Here is a 20,841-nt window from a genome sequence, read left to right on the forward strand (position 1 = left end):
GCCTCCCTTTTTCACTCCTGAAATCACCACCCCAGGCATGGCTACGACACAACTACACAAAGCTCCCATTCCCAAAAGTGAACCTGTTTTAGCTCCCTCGTCAAGCTCTCCCCAGCTCCCCAGCTCAGAGAGACAACCTCCCCATCGTACTGACTCAGCACCTTTGACCCTCTGCCCCTCTCTCTGGAGCCTACTCCAGACCACTTTTGCACCAACTCGCAGTTCACTGGGCCACGCCCTCTTTCATTTTAAAGCCCCAGAGGTTGGTTGCACTTGCCGGAACCAGATTTCTACATTCCAAGGATTCAAAGGGTTCTCCCAAAACTAAACTCTGGTCGTGTCTTTTAACTAATCTAGGAATGAATGTCTCCTGGCTCAGGGTTCTTAAGAAAACCTTTTCTAATAAGATACTTTTGTTCATCAGAAAGTCTTTGAAATTCATCTCTTACCTATTTTTCAATAATATTCTTGAAAACAACCAACATTTCTTGTTTGAAAAGATATTTACTTAAACTTTAGGCATTTTTAAGACTCCCTTTTCTTTTGAAAAATCTTAAAGTTAACAGTTACTCTTCTCTGAGTCTCTCATTCCAGATTCCTCAGTACCCAGGAAAGGTTACCAATCAAATAGCCTTAAGACATAGGTAGGTGGGCGGCAAGCATGATTAACATACAACACTAGGTTCTAAATTTAAATAATGTCTGGGTGAGGGAAAGCATTAAGGCTTATGCAGTCAAGTTTCAGGGAAGTTTCAAGTCACTTCAGAATTGGGGCTTTGTTTGGCAGGCCTGCTTGCTATGAAATGTCAGCGTGAGTGGGGGAGGGGCAGGGAGAGGATGGGGTTTGTCAGGAGGTAACCTGAAAAAATCACTCACGATCCAAGCTCAAACAATTTGCACAAAAAAATGGTGATAAAATGGTGATTGGATTATAACCTAAAGAACAAAATGAACAACTGTGAGTCCATACGGGTAGAAATAAATGATTGGATACATAAATAAACAGGGGCCAGGAACAAAGGAACACTCCTTGGAGAAGAATTCCAAGTAGGGGCCGTGAAGAATGGGGAAAGGGCACACCGCCCCCGGACAGCCCAGGGGCAGCACTGCAGGTGACTGCATCTGCCCGAGGGTGGCAGCTCATGCAGCGGGCAAACCTTGGAAGAGAAACAGGGCATTGGCAGGGTCTCCAAGTACCTCCCCGAACATACTTATTCATCTGCTGCTTTTAACAAATGTCCAAAAATTCCTTGCTACTCTTTCCTTCAGGAGGTAGACCTTAATTCTCTTCTTCTTGTAATGTGGTCCAAACTTGCGACTCACCCATGAGGAACAGAGGGTGGGAAAGAACAACTGGAGACCTTACTTACAGTGGGGAAATGGGGCAGACGCCCCCTACCGAGGGACCATGGTTAATATCACCAGTAACAGTCACGCTGATTTCATAAGATATTAAGATACAATGGGATGAGGATATCCTTTCCAAAAATCTGTAAGCCCAGCCTAATCATAAGAAAACATCAGAGAAATCCACATTGAGGGAAATACTTTCAAATATCAACCAGTAGTTTTCAAAAGTGTCATGATCATGAAAAATTAGGAAAGACTGAAAAAAATGCCAGGAAGAAGAGACTAAGGAAGCAGGACTAGCAAATGTAACAGAATGCAATGGAATCTCAGATTGGACCTGAAACACAAAAAGGACATTAATGAGAAAATGAACAGAACCCAAGTAAAGACAGCAGTTTAGTTTATAGCAGTGCACTAATATTCAATTTCTTAGTTTTAACACATGTATTATGTTTATGTAAGGAGAAGCTGGGTGAAGAGTATACAACTCTCTGTACTACCTTTGTACTTATCTGTAAATCTAAAATTATTTTAAAATTAAAAGTTTTCAAAGAGTGACTCTACCTAATACATCTAATAGGATACACTGCTGACAGCCCACCTAAAAACCACTATGGACTTGTGGATGTGCGACAGGCATACATTTATCACATTCATCTCTTAGTGTTTCTATTTTATAAAAGATTTTATTTTATACAAGATTCTTTTTTGTAAAAGATTTTATTTATTTTTGTAGAGAGAGGGGAAGGCAAGGAAAAAGAGAGGGAAAGAAACATCAATGTGTGGTTGCCTCTCACATCCCCCCTACTGGGGGCCTGGCCTGCAACCCAGGCATGTGCCCTGACTGGGAATCGAACCAGCAACCCTTTGGTTCATAAGCTGGTGCTCAATCCACTGAGCCACACCAGCCAGGCCTCTTAGTGATTCTTACCTTCAATTTTTTTTTTATCATTTTGATGTCCCTATGGTTGTTGTATGGACCAAATATATAAGATAATGCTTTTCATATGAAAACATTTTGGTCTATCATGGTAATCTACTTATACATTATCTTTGCATATTGATATACTGTACTGATACATGACAATGACATGTGTGACTTCCTTGAGAGTGTTCTTTTGAAAAATAATTAAGACATCCAAGTAAAGAGGGATAAAAATGTTTTAATTATTGAAATACATTGGTAAATTGAGTAATTCACATTGCAATAGTACATGGATACACATGGTCCTTATCACATGAAAAACTCCCCCAATATCCCACTGACCATCAGTCACAAGTCCGTGAAACAGGACAGAAGGAACGTGATGAGATGCCGTGATCACTCAGGGGCAGAATGGGAGACCCGACACCGGGGAGGGGTCTGCAGTCCCAGAGCCTTGGACTAAAGAAAACAGGAAGATGATCAAAATGTGTACATGACATGCCAGTTTCAGCGGCTCCTTTTAAACAGTGTATGTAATGTCACACACTGTTCCTAATAAAGGAAAACTTCTGACACTTAAATAAAGCTGAAAACCAAATAGTAAAAAAGGGGAAGAGATAACCATAAGAATCAATTTAACAATTCTACAGCTGAAAATTAATGTGAAGTAGAAACAGGGAAAGATCACAGGCAAATATATGACTTCGGGTTACTCATGTATAGTGCCTCCTTATCTTAAGTTACAAATAGAATGAGGATTTTGTTATATAAAAACTATCCAAAAAAGTATCCGTGAAAAGACACCATCTTCACGAACGGCGTGGAACCGCGGGGCCGACACGCTGCTGGCGCGGAGCCGGCTTGCTGGGCGGCGGCAGTCCGTTAGCTGGTCCCCGCAGGCGGCCGCAGAACGTTCCATCCCCGAGTGTCCCGTTCAGCCGAGTCCTTTCTGGTGCCACAGCGTTCAACGTGCACCCGTGGTCTGAACTGCCGACTTACACATTCTGAGGAGGTGGGGGCGGGGGGCAAGGGATTGTTTGGAATCTCCTTGGAAATGTCTGTGCGTGCTACAACGCCCCACGGAGCGGAATACCTTCTAAAATCTTGACGAGCAAACTATGAAGACAAGAGACAAAGGGGAAATAATTAGCAAGCTTGGAAAGGTACAATGTCAATAAAAATACATCAGCGTCAAGCCTAAAAATTATTTACGGACTTTCTCTTAAGTAAAGCCCATGTTCAGCATTCACTTAATATTTATTTAAGACTTCATGCACCGTGCCAACCACTGGCTGATGTAAAGGGACAAAGTCAGGAAGAAAAGGAGACTTAGAAACGGACACTTAAAACACGACAAAATAATGCCCAAACCTAGCTGCATGTCATCATCCCCCAAATGAAAGGGACAGACTGCTCGGCCACAACCCATCCCTTCCCTCCGTGGGCAGACTCTCTTGGGCGGGCCCTAGCCAACCACACTACAGCGGGTGGGGGGGTGGGGGGGGGAATCTGACGCAGCTGGTCCATCCAGCGGCCTTTGAGAGCCATCCCTTAAGCTCCTCTGGGCTGGCCGTGCTCCACACGTCTAAGTGAGCATAACTTTCACCCTCGCACCATCTGTAGGAGAAACTGCACATTTGTATGGTGACACGACTAATTTTAAAAGACTCTGAAATCTTCTATCACTTTGCTTCAAAAAGTAACCAAGACAATTTTGCATGTTGGTCATTGAGGGGGTTCAGTGGCTTTATTTCAAAGAAGATTTTATACATTGGGCCAAAGAGGACGTCTCCACTCCTTTCCATAAAAGTGTCTTTCATTCCGAAAGATACTCTTCATTCACGTAGGGGTTTCTGCCCGATAATGTCAGCCCAGAGGCCATGAGTCCAGCTGTATTACAGACAAATAACAACCAAGGAAAAGAGGCATCCTCTCCACTTAGAAGTCTTTGCGGGTAACTCAGAGGAGGCGGGAGAAAGATCAGGATCAAGTCAGTTGTGTAGAAACAGGGAAAACTGAGAAGAGGGAGGGATGGCAACAAAATAAGATACATTTACAGCCTGGAGCAGGAAGGAAATATTCTAGCCAGCTGTCTGAAGTTGCGTGGGCTGGCTTACCAGCAGTATTGCTAAACTGTTATCTGGGAACTTTAGGTCCACGTACAAAATTTAGCAATCATCTTGTGTCCCATGAAGAAACTACAACGGAGAAGCTGAGAGAAGATAAAGCACGCATCTAAGGTCCTGTGTTAGCAGAGCTCCGGACATTTATCTCCGGAGCACCTTTTCCCACTCCATTCCCATGCGTTTCGAAATACACCCTGTTTTCAGGAAGATAAACAGTAACATATGCTCTTTCAACTACATTATCTTTATGACTGGATATGAATAACAAAAATTCTACTATAATAGGGGGAAACGGGCAGGAAACTGAGAAATTGACATGGAGGGTTAGAACTCTATTAAAAATACGAGACACCCTGGCTGGTGTGGCTCAGTGGACTGAGTACCGGCCTGGGAACCAAAGGGTTGCTGGTTCGATTCCCAGTCTAGGGCACATGTCTGGCTTGCCGGGCAGGTCCCCAGTGGGGGGCACATGAAAGGCAACTACACACTGATGTTTCTCTCCCTCTCTTTCTCCCTCCATTCCCCTCTCTAAAAATAGATAAATAAATCTTTTTTAAAAAAATACAAGAAATAGAAAATCTCAATCAGCTTCCTAGAGAAACTCAACACCCTCACATGATCATGGGCACTAGGGGACCAAGTCCCATGATGCTGCTGGCTTGATGGGAACGTCTTCAAAGCTGCTACCCGAGACTGTTACGTTTCTTCCCAGAGAGAAAGTGGTTCCAGTTTCCATGTCCTCATGCCCCGCTGGGAAAGCTTATCTGTCTCCACCTGTGAGCTTAGTTTGCGACCGCTCCCCATCCCAAACACCAACTCCAGTTCCGTCCTTCAGCAGGAAGCTGGTTCACTATCAAATCAGTCTTGCTTTGCGTCTGCCAATGGCTGGGTGCTGGTCACAAAATGAGTATCATAATGATGGTGATAATAGCGATGAGGATAGCAGAAGCTGCCATTTATTTCATATTTAATCCTAACAACCACCCTTTGAGCCAAGCATTAGTTCCGTTTTACAGATTTAAAAAATGGAGGCCACCAAGGGAAAGTCATTTGCCTAGCTCGTGAGTGAAAGAGCCTGAGTTCAAATACAAGGCTGCATGGCTCCCAGAAGAGAACGGGCTATCTCAGGAATCTCAGGAGACAGCATCCATGATTCGTGGAGGTCCGAAAGAGTCAGGAGGCAGTTCCGCAAGGCTGAAAGACAGTGGGGGTCCGAGCACCGCAGTGCTGCTGGACCAGGTGAGCTGAGGCTCGCTGTCTCTACGAATGGCTGCTTGGCATGTTTTAGAGGCTGGGGGCGTAGTTAACAAATGAAAGCTATTTTCTCCTGCCCTTGTTCTTGCTCATCTTACTGTAACTCTAGCTCCAGGCTCTTCAGCAGGATCCCTGGTCCACAGTGCATCACGGAGACCATGTTTTCTTCTGTCCACGCTGAACATGGTTTATGATATCCAAGGCCTATGAGTTTACTCTTCTTTCTTGCATAACTGGGCACTGAGGTACCGCCCATCTCCACTGGAGTCGCGGTACTGATGCATCTCTTCCATGTACTCTCACTGGCTCCTGGCTGTGGTCAAACACTTAATGTTGATCCTAATTTAATTCCCAGCCCCAGCCTCTCTAGTCTCTCTCCCTGTCATTTCCCAGGTCTGAGACCCTTAAAGTTTTTGGCAATGAACAGTGAAAACTCAATTGTTTTTGGTAAACACTTGGCTTGCTCTTTTTAAATGAACTAAGTTGCATTTGAAAGAAAATAAATGGCTTTTAAAACCCGCAAAGAAAATTGATCTGACCATTAAAGACCTCTTGGCAATAAAATATGTTCGGTTCCACAGATACAACCTCAAGACGAAACCCCCTCCTAATCTCGAAGTCCCAAGATTCCTTAGAAATAATGTAGCAAAATAATATCTGCAGTTCATTCATCATCAAGGCTAAATACATCCAATTATTTAAAAAATATACAGTACCTCTTGATTATTGAGTCATGTGTTTGTCTTCTAATCTTAAAGAGAAAATTAAAAATGGTAAGTGTTCAGATTATAAAGAGCATATTCTAGTTTCTTATAAAAGCTCAAATAGTCACAGCATACCTTATTTGCTAGTTTAAATAATGTCATTAAATCAAAATCATCAAATCATGTCATTAAATCAAAATCATAAAATCAAACAAAATCATAAAGTAGAATATAATGAGGAGGAATGTATAGCTAAAGTATGTTAAATTAATGCACTACCGCCTGAACAGTTCCTTAAAACTCTGCACGAGACAACCGCACAGTACTCGGGAAGTCAGCGTTCTCTACCACAGCCCTCACTTCAAGTTCACTCACGCAAGAAGCCATCTGCAAGGCTGCAGTGGCGCCTACCATCAAAAGGGCTTCATTCACCCTGCAATTACCGTGAAACTCAGAAAAGGGAGCCTCCCTTCATTTAATTATATAATAGGCAGTTGCTTTTCCTTGAATCACCAGACTGATGATCAGTCAGTTGTCTTTATAACATAGTAGAGGATTTTACTGTTATGTTCTACAAAACCCCCGTGAACTGACTGACACCTTTGCTTTCGTTTTCATACCGATCACCGCTGACACTAGTAAAAAATTAAAAATGCCCGTGGAGCGGAACCACAAACAGAAGCCAACTTACGACTCCCACCTGTACAGGGCTGGCCGGGTCAACAAATGATTACAAACACGGACACGGGCCTCCCTGCCACTTGAATGTATGTAGGTTGAGTCAAGCTGAAATACACACTTCGTATTTTCTCACAAAACCTAAGATAGATGGTTAGAGAAAACAAATATCTTGTGATTTTACCTACTTTTTCGGACTGTCTTTGTTTGACTCGATACCATACTGACAGCTTCAGATGGGAGACCGACATACACTCCTCCGTAGTTTCTTCATGAAAAGAAGCAGAGACGGGAAAAAAAGTCAGACCAGCGTAATGGTGCTACACGTGTGAAGAGAGCAATAGGAGTATGCAGTACTTCAGGCAAGTTATTAAAATAACTTGTGATTTTTCAAAAGTGGAATTTAAAATATTATTGCCCTTGGAAATGTCATTTTTTTCCTGTTAAAAAGAAGCTACATATATATATAAAAGAAAGCTGTATTGAGTTGGTAGAAATTTTAGATATTTTACTTACAATAAGAAAAAAGTTAGAATGTTATAATTTAGTGTAGTAGTAAATACGGCGGAGTGACATGTGACAGTTACCGAGAATTCAGAGTGGCCAAAGTGATATAGTCAATGCTACGGACACACAAAAAACACGTCATCTATAGGCAGGTCTAAGTACAAGGTTCGGAGACAGACCGCTGAGGAGTAACGAGAGCGGGGAGCAGGGAGGCAGAGGAGGGACGGGAGGACGGGAGGCTGAGAGGATGAAGGCAAGTCGCCCAGTTAGGGAGGACAGCACACCCAAAGCCACAGGACGAAAACCGCCACCGGCCACATGCACGGGACGAAAACCGAACTTGCCTGAAAGAAGCAAAGATACTGAACCCTGGGGAAGTTCTTTTTCAGGTCACATGCTCTGTGCCAAAATTTTTCTGGTGAAATCTCTACGATATTGGCAGTGTGCTACAGTGTTACATTTGTAAGTTAAATTAATCCACGTTAAATTAAATCCATGAGATGTGGCCACAATTACCCAAATTAAAGCCAGCTTCAATATCCAACTTACCTCCTCTTGTCATCTTCTGCTATCGAGTCTTCTGTTCTGAAAGGTCAAGAACACTTGCTGTGAGCCGTTTGGGTACATAGTCAGAGACTTCATTTGGGGTTATGAGAAAAAGGACTCCGAGTTATAGTCTTTTTACTTCAAGTTCTTCCGCCAAGTATTCCTGTAACACCGTATTCTGTCTCCACCTCAATCATGCATACACTAAAAACACTTAATTTTCTACTCATCATAATATTCAAACCCAGCAAATGCCAAAGAGCCCAACTGCAAACAGAATGAAAAATGGAGGGCGGCCGAAATTGCGAAGAGCACAGAAATTAGACATCAGGAAGCCCAGGTTCTTCTCTTGGCTGGGCCACCTGCTCCCTGTGACAAACAGGCAGTGGGCCAGCGGCCTACCTGTATGTCATTTGTAAAACAAGGGGGTCGACCAGATGACTCCAAAGGTCCCTTGCAGTCCTAGCACACTACGACTTTGTGTTCCTCATGCCAGTCAGTGGCACAACTCTAGATATGAATGATTTTTTTAGTGCCAAAAAATTCATGTCGATTAGGTGTTTTTAAATCTTAAAAGAAAAAAAAAAACTCCATCCATTTTATACATGATCTCCTGCAAAGAGAAGGGAAAATGTGTAAAGGGAAGTTGTACAGGGACTCGGCAATGTAAAACGCACAGCCTCTTTCCTTGCACAGGAGGAACCCATATCCTACTAGAATTCCTGGGCAAGTTTCTGAGAGGGGCACAAAGCTTTCCTTAAGGAACTAGTTGGCATACATAAGTTGCTTTTTGAAAGACTGTAACAGCTCAACAAGATCTAAGTATTTCTGGCTGAGCTCAACATGTAATTCTTAGGGGCTTCCGTCAAGAAGAAAAGCAAACTGAAAACATCTAAACAGCTTCACTGAATCTTCTGATTCTAGGGACAAATTGTGGTTTCCCCCATTTCAAAGTCGTTGATTTTTCAAATGTGCACGTACATGAGATTTTGCTTCATTGCAACAGCCAATAAGGCCCACGTCTGTAAAGGAGGGGAGTACCAATGTGGCAATAACCACTTGAACACTGGCCTTGCCCTCAGCTAGGGCCCCAGCAGAGCACAAACTCCCCTGGAGACCTAATCGATCCAAGGTGAGTGCATAACCTACAGTGGCCAGACAATTATCAGCCTCGTTTCCCTCTTGTTAATGGTGGGCCGTTTTTTAATTCAAAGGTGTCAAGGTCATGCTGTATTAGAAATGGTGTTATGCTCATTGAAGCGGTCTAACAAAGTGTTGTTTACTACTTGTAATTAGAATGGATTTATGACCTGTTAGTACAGATAATAGGAAAACGAAATCAATTCATTCAAGATTATTAGAACGGCTTCCTTTGGCCCTCAGTAACTAACGTTATCATGAAATTGGTTTTTGAAGCTACACGTAACCGGTGGACTTGGACACACACAAAGCCTTGTATTTCCTGCCACAGCTACACTTTTCATATCCAATTATGTATCTGTTTATTTCCATTTTTTCCCTTTCTAATTGTGATTAAGGATATAGTGAAGGTTTTGAAATATATTTTAACTTCCCCAAATATAAAAAAATTGTAAATTATATTAATCTATTATACCTTATTAAATAGTCAATATGCTAAAACCCAATCTGTATTCTCCTTTATAAAATTAATAACGTTACTCATCTAACTGGCAGGAAATGAAAATGTAGCTGCCATATTCATTGGATACTAAACTAACCTTCAGATATAATACAAAAATGTTAAAAAATACCACTTATAAAGACTTATAAGATGTCTATTCTTTTAAACTTTCTCATAAGCCACCATCCTGCCTTGGTGCATATGCCCCCACGTGTGAGATTGCTGCCTCATCCCCTCCCCCCACAAACGGTGATTCCACAGTACAGTAACCGGAAACCGAAGACTACACAGGTGAGAATGGGAGCTCCAGGGGCCCCTCCTCTGTGTCACACACAGTGAAGGGCACTCTGCACCATCAGTGCTAGTCCTCACAACAACTCCAAAAATGCAGACCTGAGGAAATAGGTTCGGAGGGCCATGTAATGGATAAACATGCAAGATCAACCAACAAGCCCAACATTTACCCTGACACCACATTCTAACCCGCCACTCCACCCCTCAAATAGGCAGATGGAAACATCAAACACACTTCCAGTAATACACCAACATGACAGCTGCCCCTAAGTGGGAGCTGCCCCCACACCACGCTTACAAACGCTTTCAGCATCACGTCTGGCTCACAACCTGCTCGTGTGAACTGTACACGACACTTTGTTAGTGCTATTACCTCATTTCCTTTCATCCTCGCCACTATCCTGCAAGATGGGTACTGGCCACCTTTTAAAGATGAAAAACAGCACTCTGAGTGGTTGAGTAGCATGCCCAGGGTCACACACCCCACTAATAGAGCCAGAATTCAAACATAAGTTGGTATGATTCCCACTCCTTCTTTATAAGCCGTGAGCCCATGCTAATTCGAATCAGAGAAACACCCCCATCTCCCAAGCTGGATCTCTGCAATTTTTATCATCCCACTTAAGGAAAGAGGAAACCAAGATGGTAAAGGAGTCTTAGTCAGCGTTTCATTAGCATCAGAAGAAACTTCTCATGGTAGCAATGGACAAGCCATCTTTGTAGAACTTGACAAATTACTTCATAACTCATTTTTATCCAAGTACCAACGTTGTCCTGATCAGATGTTACATCAGAGTCTGCTCACCTAAAAAACCAGGTCCCGACTGAAATGCAATCAGAACATTGTCGTTGGTCTACACTGAATCCCGGAGTGGACAGACAGTCCAAGATACTGAGTTTAGCTGCCTGAGGACCAAATGCTGCCCTGCACGTGTGCAAAAGGACTGCACCCTCCCAGCTGGGATGGCGTGGTCCTGCCTCAACTGCGGAGGCTATGGCATCAGGAGGCAGAAATGGTTCATCAGGCAGCCACAAAGCTTCCTGGTGAAAGGAAGACCTGGAGTTGTTAAGCCAAAGGCCCAGAAAAACTACTGGAATTGCCTCCTGGTTACTGCTCACTGCCGGTGAGAGCTAAAAAAACCATCCACCTTCCAGTGTGGGGGACTAACTTCCCTAAAAGGTCTTTTTCTTTCTTTTTTTTTTTTAGATTTTAAAGTATTTTATTTTTCAGGAGTACAGAGCTTTCCTTTTCACTAGACTATAATTTCTCTCTTTTTTGCCTTTTATCTTTGAAACATATTTTTATTTTTCAATCACATTTTACATACAATATTATGTTAGTTTCAGGTGTACAACGTTAAACAGGAGAAGAGTGGCTATTGGGTGGCCTGCAGCTGCGATGGCTGAGGGATTATAAATTTGTCCCCCAAACCAGCACAGGAGTAGGGTGGGAGAACGCACCATGATTAGACACTTACATAGCTTATGAACTGATCACCCCGATAAATCTAGTACCACCTGGCCCCATAGTCAGTGATTATAGTATTATTGACTATATTCCCTATACTGCACCTTACATCCCCGTGACCAATTTGCAATTACCAATTTTTACCATTTTGTAATCCCTTCCCCTGAAAAGTTATTTCTTGTTGCTAAGAGAAGTGGACATTACCTTGCGGCAGTACAAAAGTGGGGTTTGTTAAGTTCATCTAACCACTGAGCGACTTAGCAAGAAGCTTGCCTTTGAGATTCTATCCTTGGCAGAGTCTCAAGTTCAGAATGATGCCCTGGGTGTCCGAACCCTGGGGCTGCTCATCTGGACACCATTTCCAGATATCACTGCACTTGTTTCCGCTCACAAAACATATTCGGACAGATTTTGTTATCAGCTGGCCTTAAGAGCTCATTCGCTGATGTTCCGTCAGACACACACTGCCCGAGGGAGCTTCTGACGCACATGGGACGACCAAGGTTCCCTCCCACTGGGAGCTAATGTAATTGGAATGGGAGGCAAATAAAGCTTACGTTTCGGGAGGTCTGTGCGGCCTCACTGTGGGCACATGCAGATTTCCACTCGGTTTCGGGAGTAATGAAGTTGGTCTGTGGCCCTTCCTCAGCCTCCGAGATCCAGTATGCCCCAGTGAGAACCGCATTCAGGCCAGAGCCCTCTCCGCCCCAGCCCTCCCGCCGACCCCACGGGGATCTTGGATGAGCCACTCCGTGTTTCACTGAGGACTTTATTTTCCTTTTCTGGTAGCTACACGTTAAACAGGAGAAGAGTGGCTATTGGGTGGCCTGCAGCTGCGATGGCTGAGGGATTATAAATTTGTCCCCCAAACCAGCACAGGAGTAGGGTGGGAGAACGCAACACAGAGCCACACCTCCCTGGGCTTTGGGAGAGCAGTGCCGCGGACAGAGTCTGGAAGGTCCTCAGAAACAGGCACCATTCCTCTATTTTCTGCAGATCAGCAAAGGCAGAGAGAGATGGCCTCGCCCTTGAAGCCTCCCTTAGAGAGGAGAGGCTGGAGACCGAATCATCCCACGCCAGAAAAGTGAGAGTAAACACGAGGCCATCTCACAGCAGATGGACTGGAAAGGAGGCCCAGCTGCCCCGCCGCCCTCGGTCACGCTACCTGGGGGTTACGTGGTCCAAGGATCTCTACCGACTCAGCCGACACACAATCTTGCTCCCTCAGGAAAGGAGCAAGTGGGTGTAAACCAGCCAGGATGAATCTCCCAGAGGTAATGCACCTCTAAATAATAGTTCTAAAACAGAGTTCAGGAGTCAAGGCCCAGACATGTACGAGCAGGGCCACTGAAAAACGGGAACTGCGTGAGAAGAAACCCAAGAACCACCCAAGCACCCAGCCCCCAATCCACCGTCAGTGGGGAAGACACCTTGAGAATAAGGCTTCTACCAGGAGGGCCCAAAACACAGGGTTGTAGGAGGCGAGGGACCAGGTACCATAAACCAAACCACCCAAACACAAAAAGTGGAGGGTAATTTTTTTCAAATATATTTTATTGATTATGCCATTACAGTTGTCCCATTTCCCCCCTTCATTCCCCTCCACCCTGCACACCCTCTCCCACCCACATTCCTCCCCTTTAGTTCACGTCCATGTGTCATAAGTTCTTTAGCTTCTACATCTCCCATACTATTTTCACCCTCCCCCTGTCTATTTTCTACCTGCCGTCTATGCTGCTTATTCTCTGTACCTTTCCCCCCTCACTCCCCCTCCTACTCCCCTACTGATAACCCTCCGTGTGATCTCCATTTCTGTGGTTCTGTTCCTGTTCTAGTTGTTTGCTTAGTTTGTTTTTGTTTTAGGTGTGGTTGTTAATAATTGTGAGTTTGCTGTCATTTTACTGTACATGTTTTTTATCTTCTTTTTCTTAGATAAGTCCCTTTAACACTTCATAACATAAGGGCTTGGTGATCATGAACTCCTTCAACTTGACCTTATCTGAGAAACAAAAAAGTGGAGGGTAACTTTGACCAGTGTCCCTCCCTGCTCCCCTGCCCTGGCTCCCATGTCCCCATTAGGGAGCGAAAGGCCAGGGTCAATGAGGAAACTAGCACAAATTACCAAAGGGTCAAGGGTGATCTGGAAGTAACTAGGGAACACATCAAGACAAAATCTGCTCTTGCCAGGGGACCTGTGCTGGACAGCAAGCTACTGTCTCTCGGCACCAAATCCTTGCCCCCTGCTCTGTGACGCTGGGGCTGGGACTCTGAAAACCACATTCTCCTTGGCCATCTGGCTCCCTGTTAGGTCCTACCATGGACATGCCGGAGACAGGTAAAATGCCAAAGGAGGAAAAGGGCTACTCTCTGTGGCTTCGAGTGCTATTTCTGCCAGTATTGCCCCAGCAGCTGGCTCCAGGGTCCAGAACAGGACCCAATACCTTCGTTTTCCAGTCCCTACAGCTCAAGGTCAGGAGTGGGGGGCCGGTACCTACAAGCGGCCTGCAGCTGTGATCCCTGATGGATTTCAAAAGTCAGATGCGACAGCCCCAGGCTGGCAGTGCCCTGTCCTCTAAGGCCCTGAGATGCTGGCAGCAGCCAGGCAACACTGTCCCCTTGGAAGTCGGGGTCCCAGCCCCTCACAGCCCCTCTCCCTCCAGCTCCCAGATTTGGATAACCCTGCCTCCTTCCTCTGTTGCTCCAGCCCTAGCCCAGGCAGCCACCTCCTGCCATTACTAGTTCTGTTCCTCTCAGTCTTCCTTCCTTACCTCCTCAGTCCCCAACACCTGCCTAACCAATCCCCAACAGTAAACTCTCTCCGCTAAAACAGTTACTATGGTTTCCTTCACACCGACGGGACACCAGCTGATACCTTACTTGGCAGCAAGAATGGGGGTTATCTCCCACACTGAACCATCTTACTAAAGCATCTAAAGTACTTGTTACTTTCTGTTCATCGGATCCAGTTCCTACAATGTGATCAGTATACTGGAGTATGATGTGCTGAGGGATGTCAATAAGGTGGAGATGCTGCAGAAGAGAGGGTGCGAGAAAGCGGGGACATCTATAAAGCACAGAGGGAAGACTGTGATGGTAGACCGTTGGCCACGGCAGGAGCAGCGAACGCTTGTGGTAATCCTTGCCAACCGCTACAGGGACAAAGCGTTTGCCAGACCAAAGGCTACATGCCAGGAGCCGGGGCTACGTGGATTATTTTCAATAAAGATATCACGTCTTGACCAGCAGCTGAAACTGGAATCACCCCTTCACGAGGTTTACAATAATCCAAAGTCCCTCTCTAAAATAAATCTGCCTTCTGCACTGGCCAAACAGGCAAGTTCAACGGGGATGTGAGTGGTACCTCCATGCCTTCATTTTCCCAAGTCTTTTCTGAGGACACTTTGCTGTGAAATTCCCCAGGGACGCAGCACTCCTTCTGTGTACCATCCGGGTAGGGAGGGGAAAGTCCATTGGCTTCCACTTGGCCCTTCCTACCGAGGTAGCCTTGCTTCAGAGGTCAGAGGGCCAACGCGGGGATTCAGCCAGGTGCAAATATGTCTACTCCAATTACGAAGTCAAAAACTGAGAAAATACCCAGAGCCTGGGCCTGTGGACTGCTGGACCCATTGTCATATTGAACATGAGCCAAAATTCCACTTTTCACTTGGCTGCCATAAGCCCGCTCACGAACTGGTGGACCACAGTGGTGTTTTGGGGGTTCTCAGCTATTACCATCACTCAGAGCCAGTGCCTAGAAATCTCTAAAAAGTCCAGGTACTTCCTCTGGCTCTGGGCGCAGCTGCTGTAGTGAATGCACGCGGGTGCCTCTGAGGCAGACGCGGAGGGACAGCTGCACGACACGCCTGTGGCCTTGCTGAACCTTCCTGCAGGGAGCACAGCCTTGCCTTCAGTTAAGGGGCGCAGAGACGGACTTGGATCTGGAAACTCGAGGTTACGTCTTTCCACCGTGATACACCAAGTCAGGCTCCCGACTCCCAGACCGAAGGTCCTCCTCTTATAGAAATACGCAGAGGGCGGAAATTAACCTTTAGAAGGCCGTCCACCTCAGTTCTCCCCAGGGAGGCTGTGATCAACGAGCTATGAGCACAGACCCTTCCAGGAGAGACCAGGTCAATGGCCCCCTCATCCCCGCCGGCCGTGACGGTCACTGGGCCAACCTTGTCCCAGGTGGTTAAGTTCTACCACCACCCCTCGGCCTCTGCTCCTAAGAGCCCACCTCAGGGACAGTTATTCCCACCATCACAGCTGTCTGACAGAGGGCAGCCACCCTGGAGCTTATCGGGGACACCCCTGCACTACGTGTTTCTCGACTGCATTCCTGTCTGAGCCAAGGGGGCTCCTCTGTGGTGGAGAGCAGGTCACACTCCAGCAAGTCACACCGACGGCCCTGTCCCCTGAGGTTCTGGCACGCCCCTCCCCTGGGTAGAGTGTAAGCTCCTGTTTCATCCCCCAAGTTCACCGAACCGTTAGAGTCCCAGCCATGCACCTGAATCACTCAATCTCGAATCTCTGTTGGATGTAACAATAAATTCAATCTAATTCATTCAGAATCCATTCCCTCACATGCTCCCCAGGTTTCTGGTAATAGAAACGGCAAAATCCAGCAATTATACTGTAGTATAAGCTCTTTCCTCCCACGTCACACGGTGCGCTTGGCCTCTGGGGCGCACTGAGATCTGACTCTGTGGGTGGGTCTAGCGGCCATGAGGGGTGACTAGGGTAGGTCTCAAGAAGGACAAGCCTCCCCCAACAAGGCAACCGCTCCAGGCAAGGGGCCCACTTCCACGCCTCCCACCCACCGGGACGACCCCTTTCTCAAAGGCACTGCCAGGAAAACAGAAAGCTCCTGGCTGGCAAAGGAAGTCCGCTCCTTGTCATTGGTTTCGCCTCGATTCCAGCTTAGGCTCGTCTAGTGAGAAAGGAAATGGGGAAGGGAAGAGGCTACCACCGCTGTCTCCAATCTAACCAGGCACGAAGCGGCCACAGAATCCCCCTGCCGTTTGGAACAGAATCTCAAACTCCTCCAGAGGAAGCCCCACCATTTACCGCAGTGTCAATGCCCTACAGCACGGCCGAAGGCAAGGAGTCAAGAAAGTCACCGCCCACCTGACTGTCGGTCTCCCCAGCAAAGTAAAGAGTAAAGACAGGTGAGGAGAGGCGTAAAGAGTCAGGTAGGTTGGCTTTTTTTAATTCAGAGGTATAAGTAACCAACTATTTGAATAGTTTTAAGGGTCTGGAAAGGATAAGATTTAAGTAGAGTTCAATTGTATTTGTTGGCTGAAGTTACAAGTTTGAGTGCCCTATTATCAGGTGTGTGTGTGCCTCGGTGTCAATGAAGAGAGAGACAGAGCAAGAGAGCAAGAGTGAGAGCAAGAGAAAGAGCGAGAGGGCGGGAGAGAGAAGGGGAAGCCCGGTGGAGGGGCTAGCACTAAGGCTGGGGTTTGGGTATCGACATCATCCACTTCACAGCTGTGTCCGGGCTCAGTCTTTGACGGAAGGCTTGCTTCTGTGGTCCAGAGAGTAAAGGAGCAAAGCAGTGCCCGAGGACTTACATCAATGTCAACGAGTAGTTACATCATGTTCCAGTTATGTGTGAGCTGCTACTCTGAAGGGGAAGCTTTTTGATAAACTTGTTTTTTCCAGAGGGAGCATGACCGAAAGCCTAATGATAAGCTGCTTTCTCTGATATCAAGATAGTGCTATATTTCTAACCATATACGTCATTTGAAAAGTTGCGGAAAGTGATGTAGTATTTGGGGAAAAAATGTAATAGTGCAATTATTTCTTAATCATAAAGCTCACATCCCATCTTATGGAGAAAACTTTTTAAACCATGGAAACATTTCATAAGAAATGTGGAACATGTATTAACAATTTTGGACCAGGTTTCAAAAATACCCTGGGGGCCCTGGCCAGCGTGGCTTAGTTAACTGGAGCATCATCCCAGAGACTCAAGGGTCGCAGGTTCGATTCCCAGTCAGGGCATATACCCAGGTTGCAGGTTCGATCCCCAGTCAGGGCACATACAGGAGGCAACTGATCAATGTTTCTCTCTCCTTCTCTCTCTCCCCTTCTTTCTTCTCTCTCTAAAGGCAATGAAAAAATGTCCTCAGATGAGGATTAAAAAAATACACTAGGCATTTAATTAAAATTGGGTCTCTTTTTGTTAGCAAAGGGTTAGCTTCTTTTATCAAAGAACGGGTGTTCAAGGAGAAAGAATGCATCAAGGTCAGAGCCATCGGTTACGAAAACCTCCAAGAGTGAGACCATAGGCTCACAGGCTGACTCACATTCTTGCTCAGAGGATCCCTAAAAAGGTGTGAGGGTGGACCACCAGTCACTGACGTCCTCCCACCCCCCCACTTGGGAGATTGTTAAAAAGATAAATCTTCAGATGACAGTTTTAAAATGACACACACTTGCAGAGTAGGATACTGCTGAGTGATACCTATCTTACCAAAGTCGGCCCAACACTTGATTCCCACACAAGCGTGTCAGAAAAAGAAAGCAGCCAGCCATCAGCAACCACAACTAAAGTTATAGTTGGATGACTTCAGGTTTCAAACTGCTTTGTTATACCTCCGAGTTTCCACCGAGGACTGCTGGCCTGCTTTCCGTGAACTTGCTAATAGCAGCATGGGACTCTCTTAGCCCTTCTCAGGCTCAATATTCAGACCCAGATTCTCTGGGGCACTGCACGCCTGCCTGCTCCGTACTAGCTCGGTAGACCTTTCCCAAATGAACCAGAGACACTGAACTTCTCTCTAACCGTAACTCTGACTCCTTGGGAATCGAGGTTCCAGGAGGTGGGCTGCCTCCACACCAGCTCCGTGTCTGTGGTTGCTCTCTGGGGCAAAACGGCTTTTCTTGGCCTGTCCTGTTTATCACTGTGTTCTGTGCTTGCCTATGTCAAAGCCAATATCTGTCCAGAACACCTGAACCCGTCAATCAGTTCACACCACGACAATTCCCAGCTTATCAATGACTACCACTTTAATTAAGAGAAACCTTATCCGGAGTTACGATAACAAATAGAAACCACTGCTATTGTCTTCCTTAGTACTACATGGTCATCAAAATATTTTCATCACTATATTCGCTTAGTTTCAGGTTGTATAAAAATAGCAATCCAAAGTGACCTAAAAAGGCAGGTTTTGAAGGTAAAATCATCGAACCACAGTATGGACACACTATGTGCGCTCTCAGGAATAAACACAGATGACAAATGTGAGACAGCAGCCGCCCCCCACCCCCAGCTGGCATCTCCTTGCTCGTCCTGGCTACGGCCTGCCCCAGAATGTTCTCCCTTGCCTGCCTTTCCAGACCTAACATAGTTTTGTGGCACCGAAAAAAAAAGAGATTCATTTTTTTTACTTATTCATCAAGAAAAATGTTCTACATCTAGAGCTATTCTTTTTAGCGATGACTTAAGAAGCAGAACAACAGGCTGCAGTCTTTTCTTTTTTCCAGGGCGGCAGAGCCACTCACTCTGTTTGGTTTGGAAACAGAAAAAACAATGTAACAGGGACTCAACCCCCTGGAGGCCTTGTGCGTGGCTGACCACTTTCAGCTACCACTCGCCCGTAACCTTTGGGGAAAGGGTTCTTAATGAACAAGGCTGACCTCCAGTCACACGGCAGTTCTCCAATCAAATAACGCTATTTAATTTTCTTTGTAATGTTGGTATGATGGCTGCTGCTTTTTGGGGGTGGTTCCGATCAAGTCTACCGAACACTTCAGTACATTTGATTCAGGACACAATCTTTTCTCGTGGACCATTTGGGCCTATATGCAATCTCATTTGTTTCTTCGCAATTTCAAAACTTCTTTGAACAGTTATCTTTAAAACTCCTGCCTTGGACGGGCCCCTTAGCTAACACTGGGTCGCTTCTGTTCTTCCAGAATGTACTACCGGAGAACATGATAACACTCTCTTTGTACGGGAGTGACGGGTCAAGAGCCTACTTACAATTCCCCCACCAGTCTACTGCTCTCCTTCTAAGAAGCACACGGCCTGTTCCATCACTGGCTGTGAAAGAACCATTTGCCCTAAGCCAGTCAGCCATGTCTCTCCCCTACCTGACTTAAAGAAAACCTGCTTGTCCCGGATGGTATCGCTTCCCCAAAACCAGGAGCAGAGGCAACTGGTTTTCTCATACCCCAGAGCCTCCAAACAGGAGACGGAGCAACCTCCCTGCAGAGCTCTCCCACGGGGCCCGTCCCACCCCACCCAAAACCTCTCCCCTCTGGCATCAGAGCCGGCTCTCACAGCCCAATGCACTACAGATTTGGGCTTTCTTCCTAAGCATCATGATCTTGGAGGATCTGAATCCCACGAAAATCACCCAGTCGACCTCCTGCTGCACATGTCCCTGACTTCCTCTAGCCCCACAACCATAATTGGTGCTCTAAGAGCTTACTCCTGCGGCTGCTCAGTGGAGCTTAGTTCCCAGAACTACTTCGCCTCCGACATTTCGGAGTAGAAAATTCCACTGTCTGTGGGGGAAGGAAGTCTCCCTTCCCAAGACACCTGCTTTCTTGTTGTGCCTTCACCTGCAGTGCATCCGCCTCTCCCCACTCACTGGCCCACGAGGGTGTCTCCCCCCCCACCCACTCCCCACTCCCACCAACACCAGCTCCGCTCCAGCAGGTGCCTGCGGTCCAGCTTTCCTGCAGCACGTGCAGGTCACCACCTCTCCCTCTCTATCCCTGGATGGCCCCACCCACCTACTTTCTCTAATCCCGCTTCTGTTCCACGGGGTCCCACCCGAGGAAAATTTCACCGTGTACTGATGCGTAACCACTGGGCCTGTGTGGTTTCTAACGAAGGTAAGGCTCTCGAGGTGACGGGTCTTCTGCCATCAGGTATTCATGACCGAGGCTCTGCCACACCTCTTCCACAACCCTGAAACCACCTGAAAATCTATAGCATTTACAGGGGCGGCAAAGCCTGTGCCCAGTATTATCCTAAGACACTGAATCTACCATACATCAAGAACCACCGTAACTCCTAAGCAGTTACTCAGGCACTTGGTGCCTCAGTCCTCGTTGGTGAATGAAGCAGCGTTACTGACCCATCAGACGGTCATGGGAACGAAATGAGATGGTGCACTTGAAGCGCTAGGCTCACTATAGAGCATCTAGTCCTCAGTCAAGAGGAGCTACTGACGAAGAATGATGATGGTGATGATGATGGTTACCCTGCAGGTATGACTATCCCAAATGTGCAGACAAGAATCCTGAGGACACAGTATCACATAGTTAGTAAATGGTGGCAGGTCCCTCTGCTTCCGAAAGGCATGTTTTTTTCAATGCCACCCCCACCC

General features: G+C 46.2%; 1 protein-coding gene across 2 annotated transcripts in view; it reads right to left on the reverse strand.

Annotated features, from left to right (window-relative positions):
- Positions 1 to 2,493: 2,493 nt before the first annotated feature.
- CUNH12orf75 (chromosome unknown C12orf75 homolog) overlaps positions 2,494 to 20,841 on the reverse strand; it is a 38,757-nt gene continuing 20,409 nt past the window's right edge. The window contains exons 3-6 of one of the 2 annotated variants that reach the window (XM_045826542.1): positions 8,094 to 8,129; positions 7,226 to 7,305; positions 6,372 to 6,401; positions 2,494 to 3,391 (exon numbers count right to left, since the gene is read on the reverse strand). In XM_045826542.1, coding sequence (XP_045682498.1) covers positions 6,379 to 6,401; positions 7,226 to 7,305; positions 8,094 to 8,129 — 139 coding nt within the window. In that variant the 3' untranslated portion in view covers positions 2,494 to 3,391; positions 6,372 to 6,378. Of the gene's footprint in view, positions 3,392 to 6,371; positions 6,407 to 7,225; positions 7,306 to 8,093; positions 8,130 to 20,841 lie in introns of both variants that reach the window. The other variant, XM_045826543.1, reaches the window with a different exon arrangement.

The sequence above is a fragment of the Phyllostomus hastatus genome, unplaced genomic scaffold, assembly GCF_019186645.2.
Source record: "Phyllostomus hastatus isolate PE091 unplaced genomic scaffold, TTU_PhHast_1.1 phas_scaffold_755, whole genome shotgun sequence".
Classification (NCBI taxonomy): Eukaryota; Metazoa; Chordata; class Mammalia; order Chiroptera; family Phyllostomidae; genus Phyllostomus; species Phyllostomus hastatus.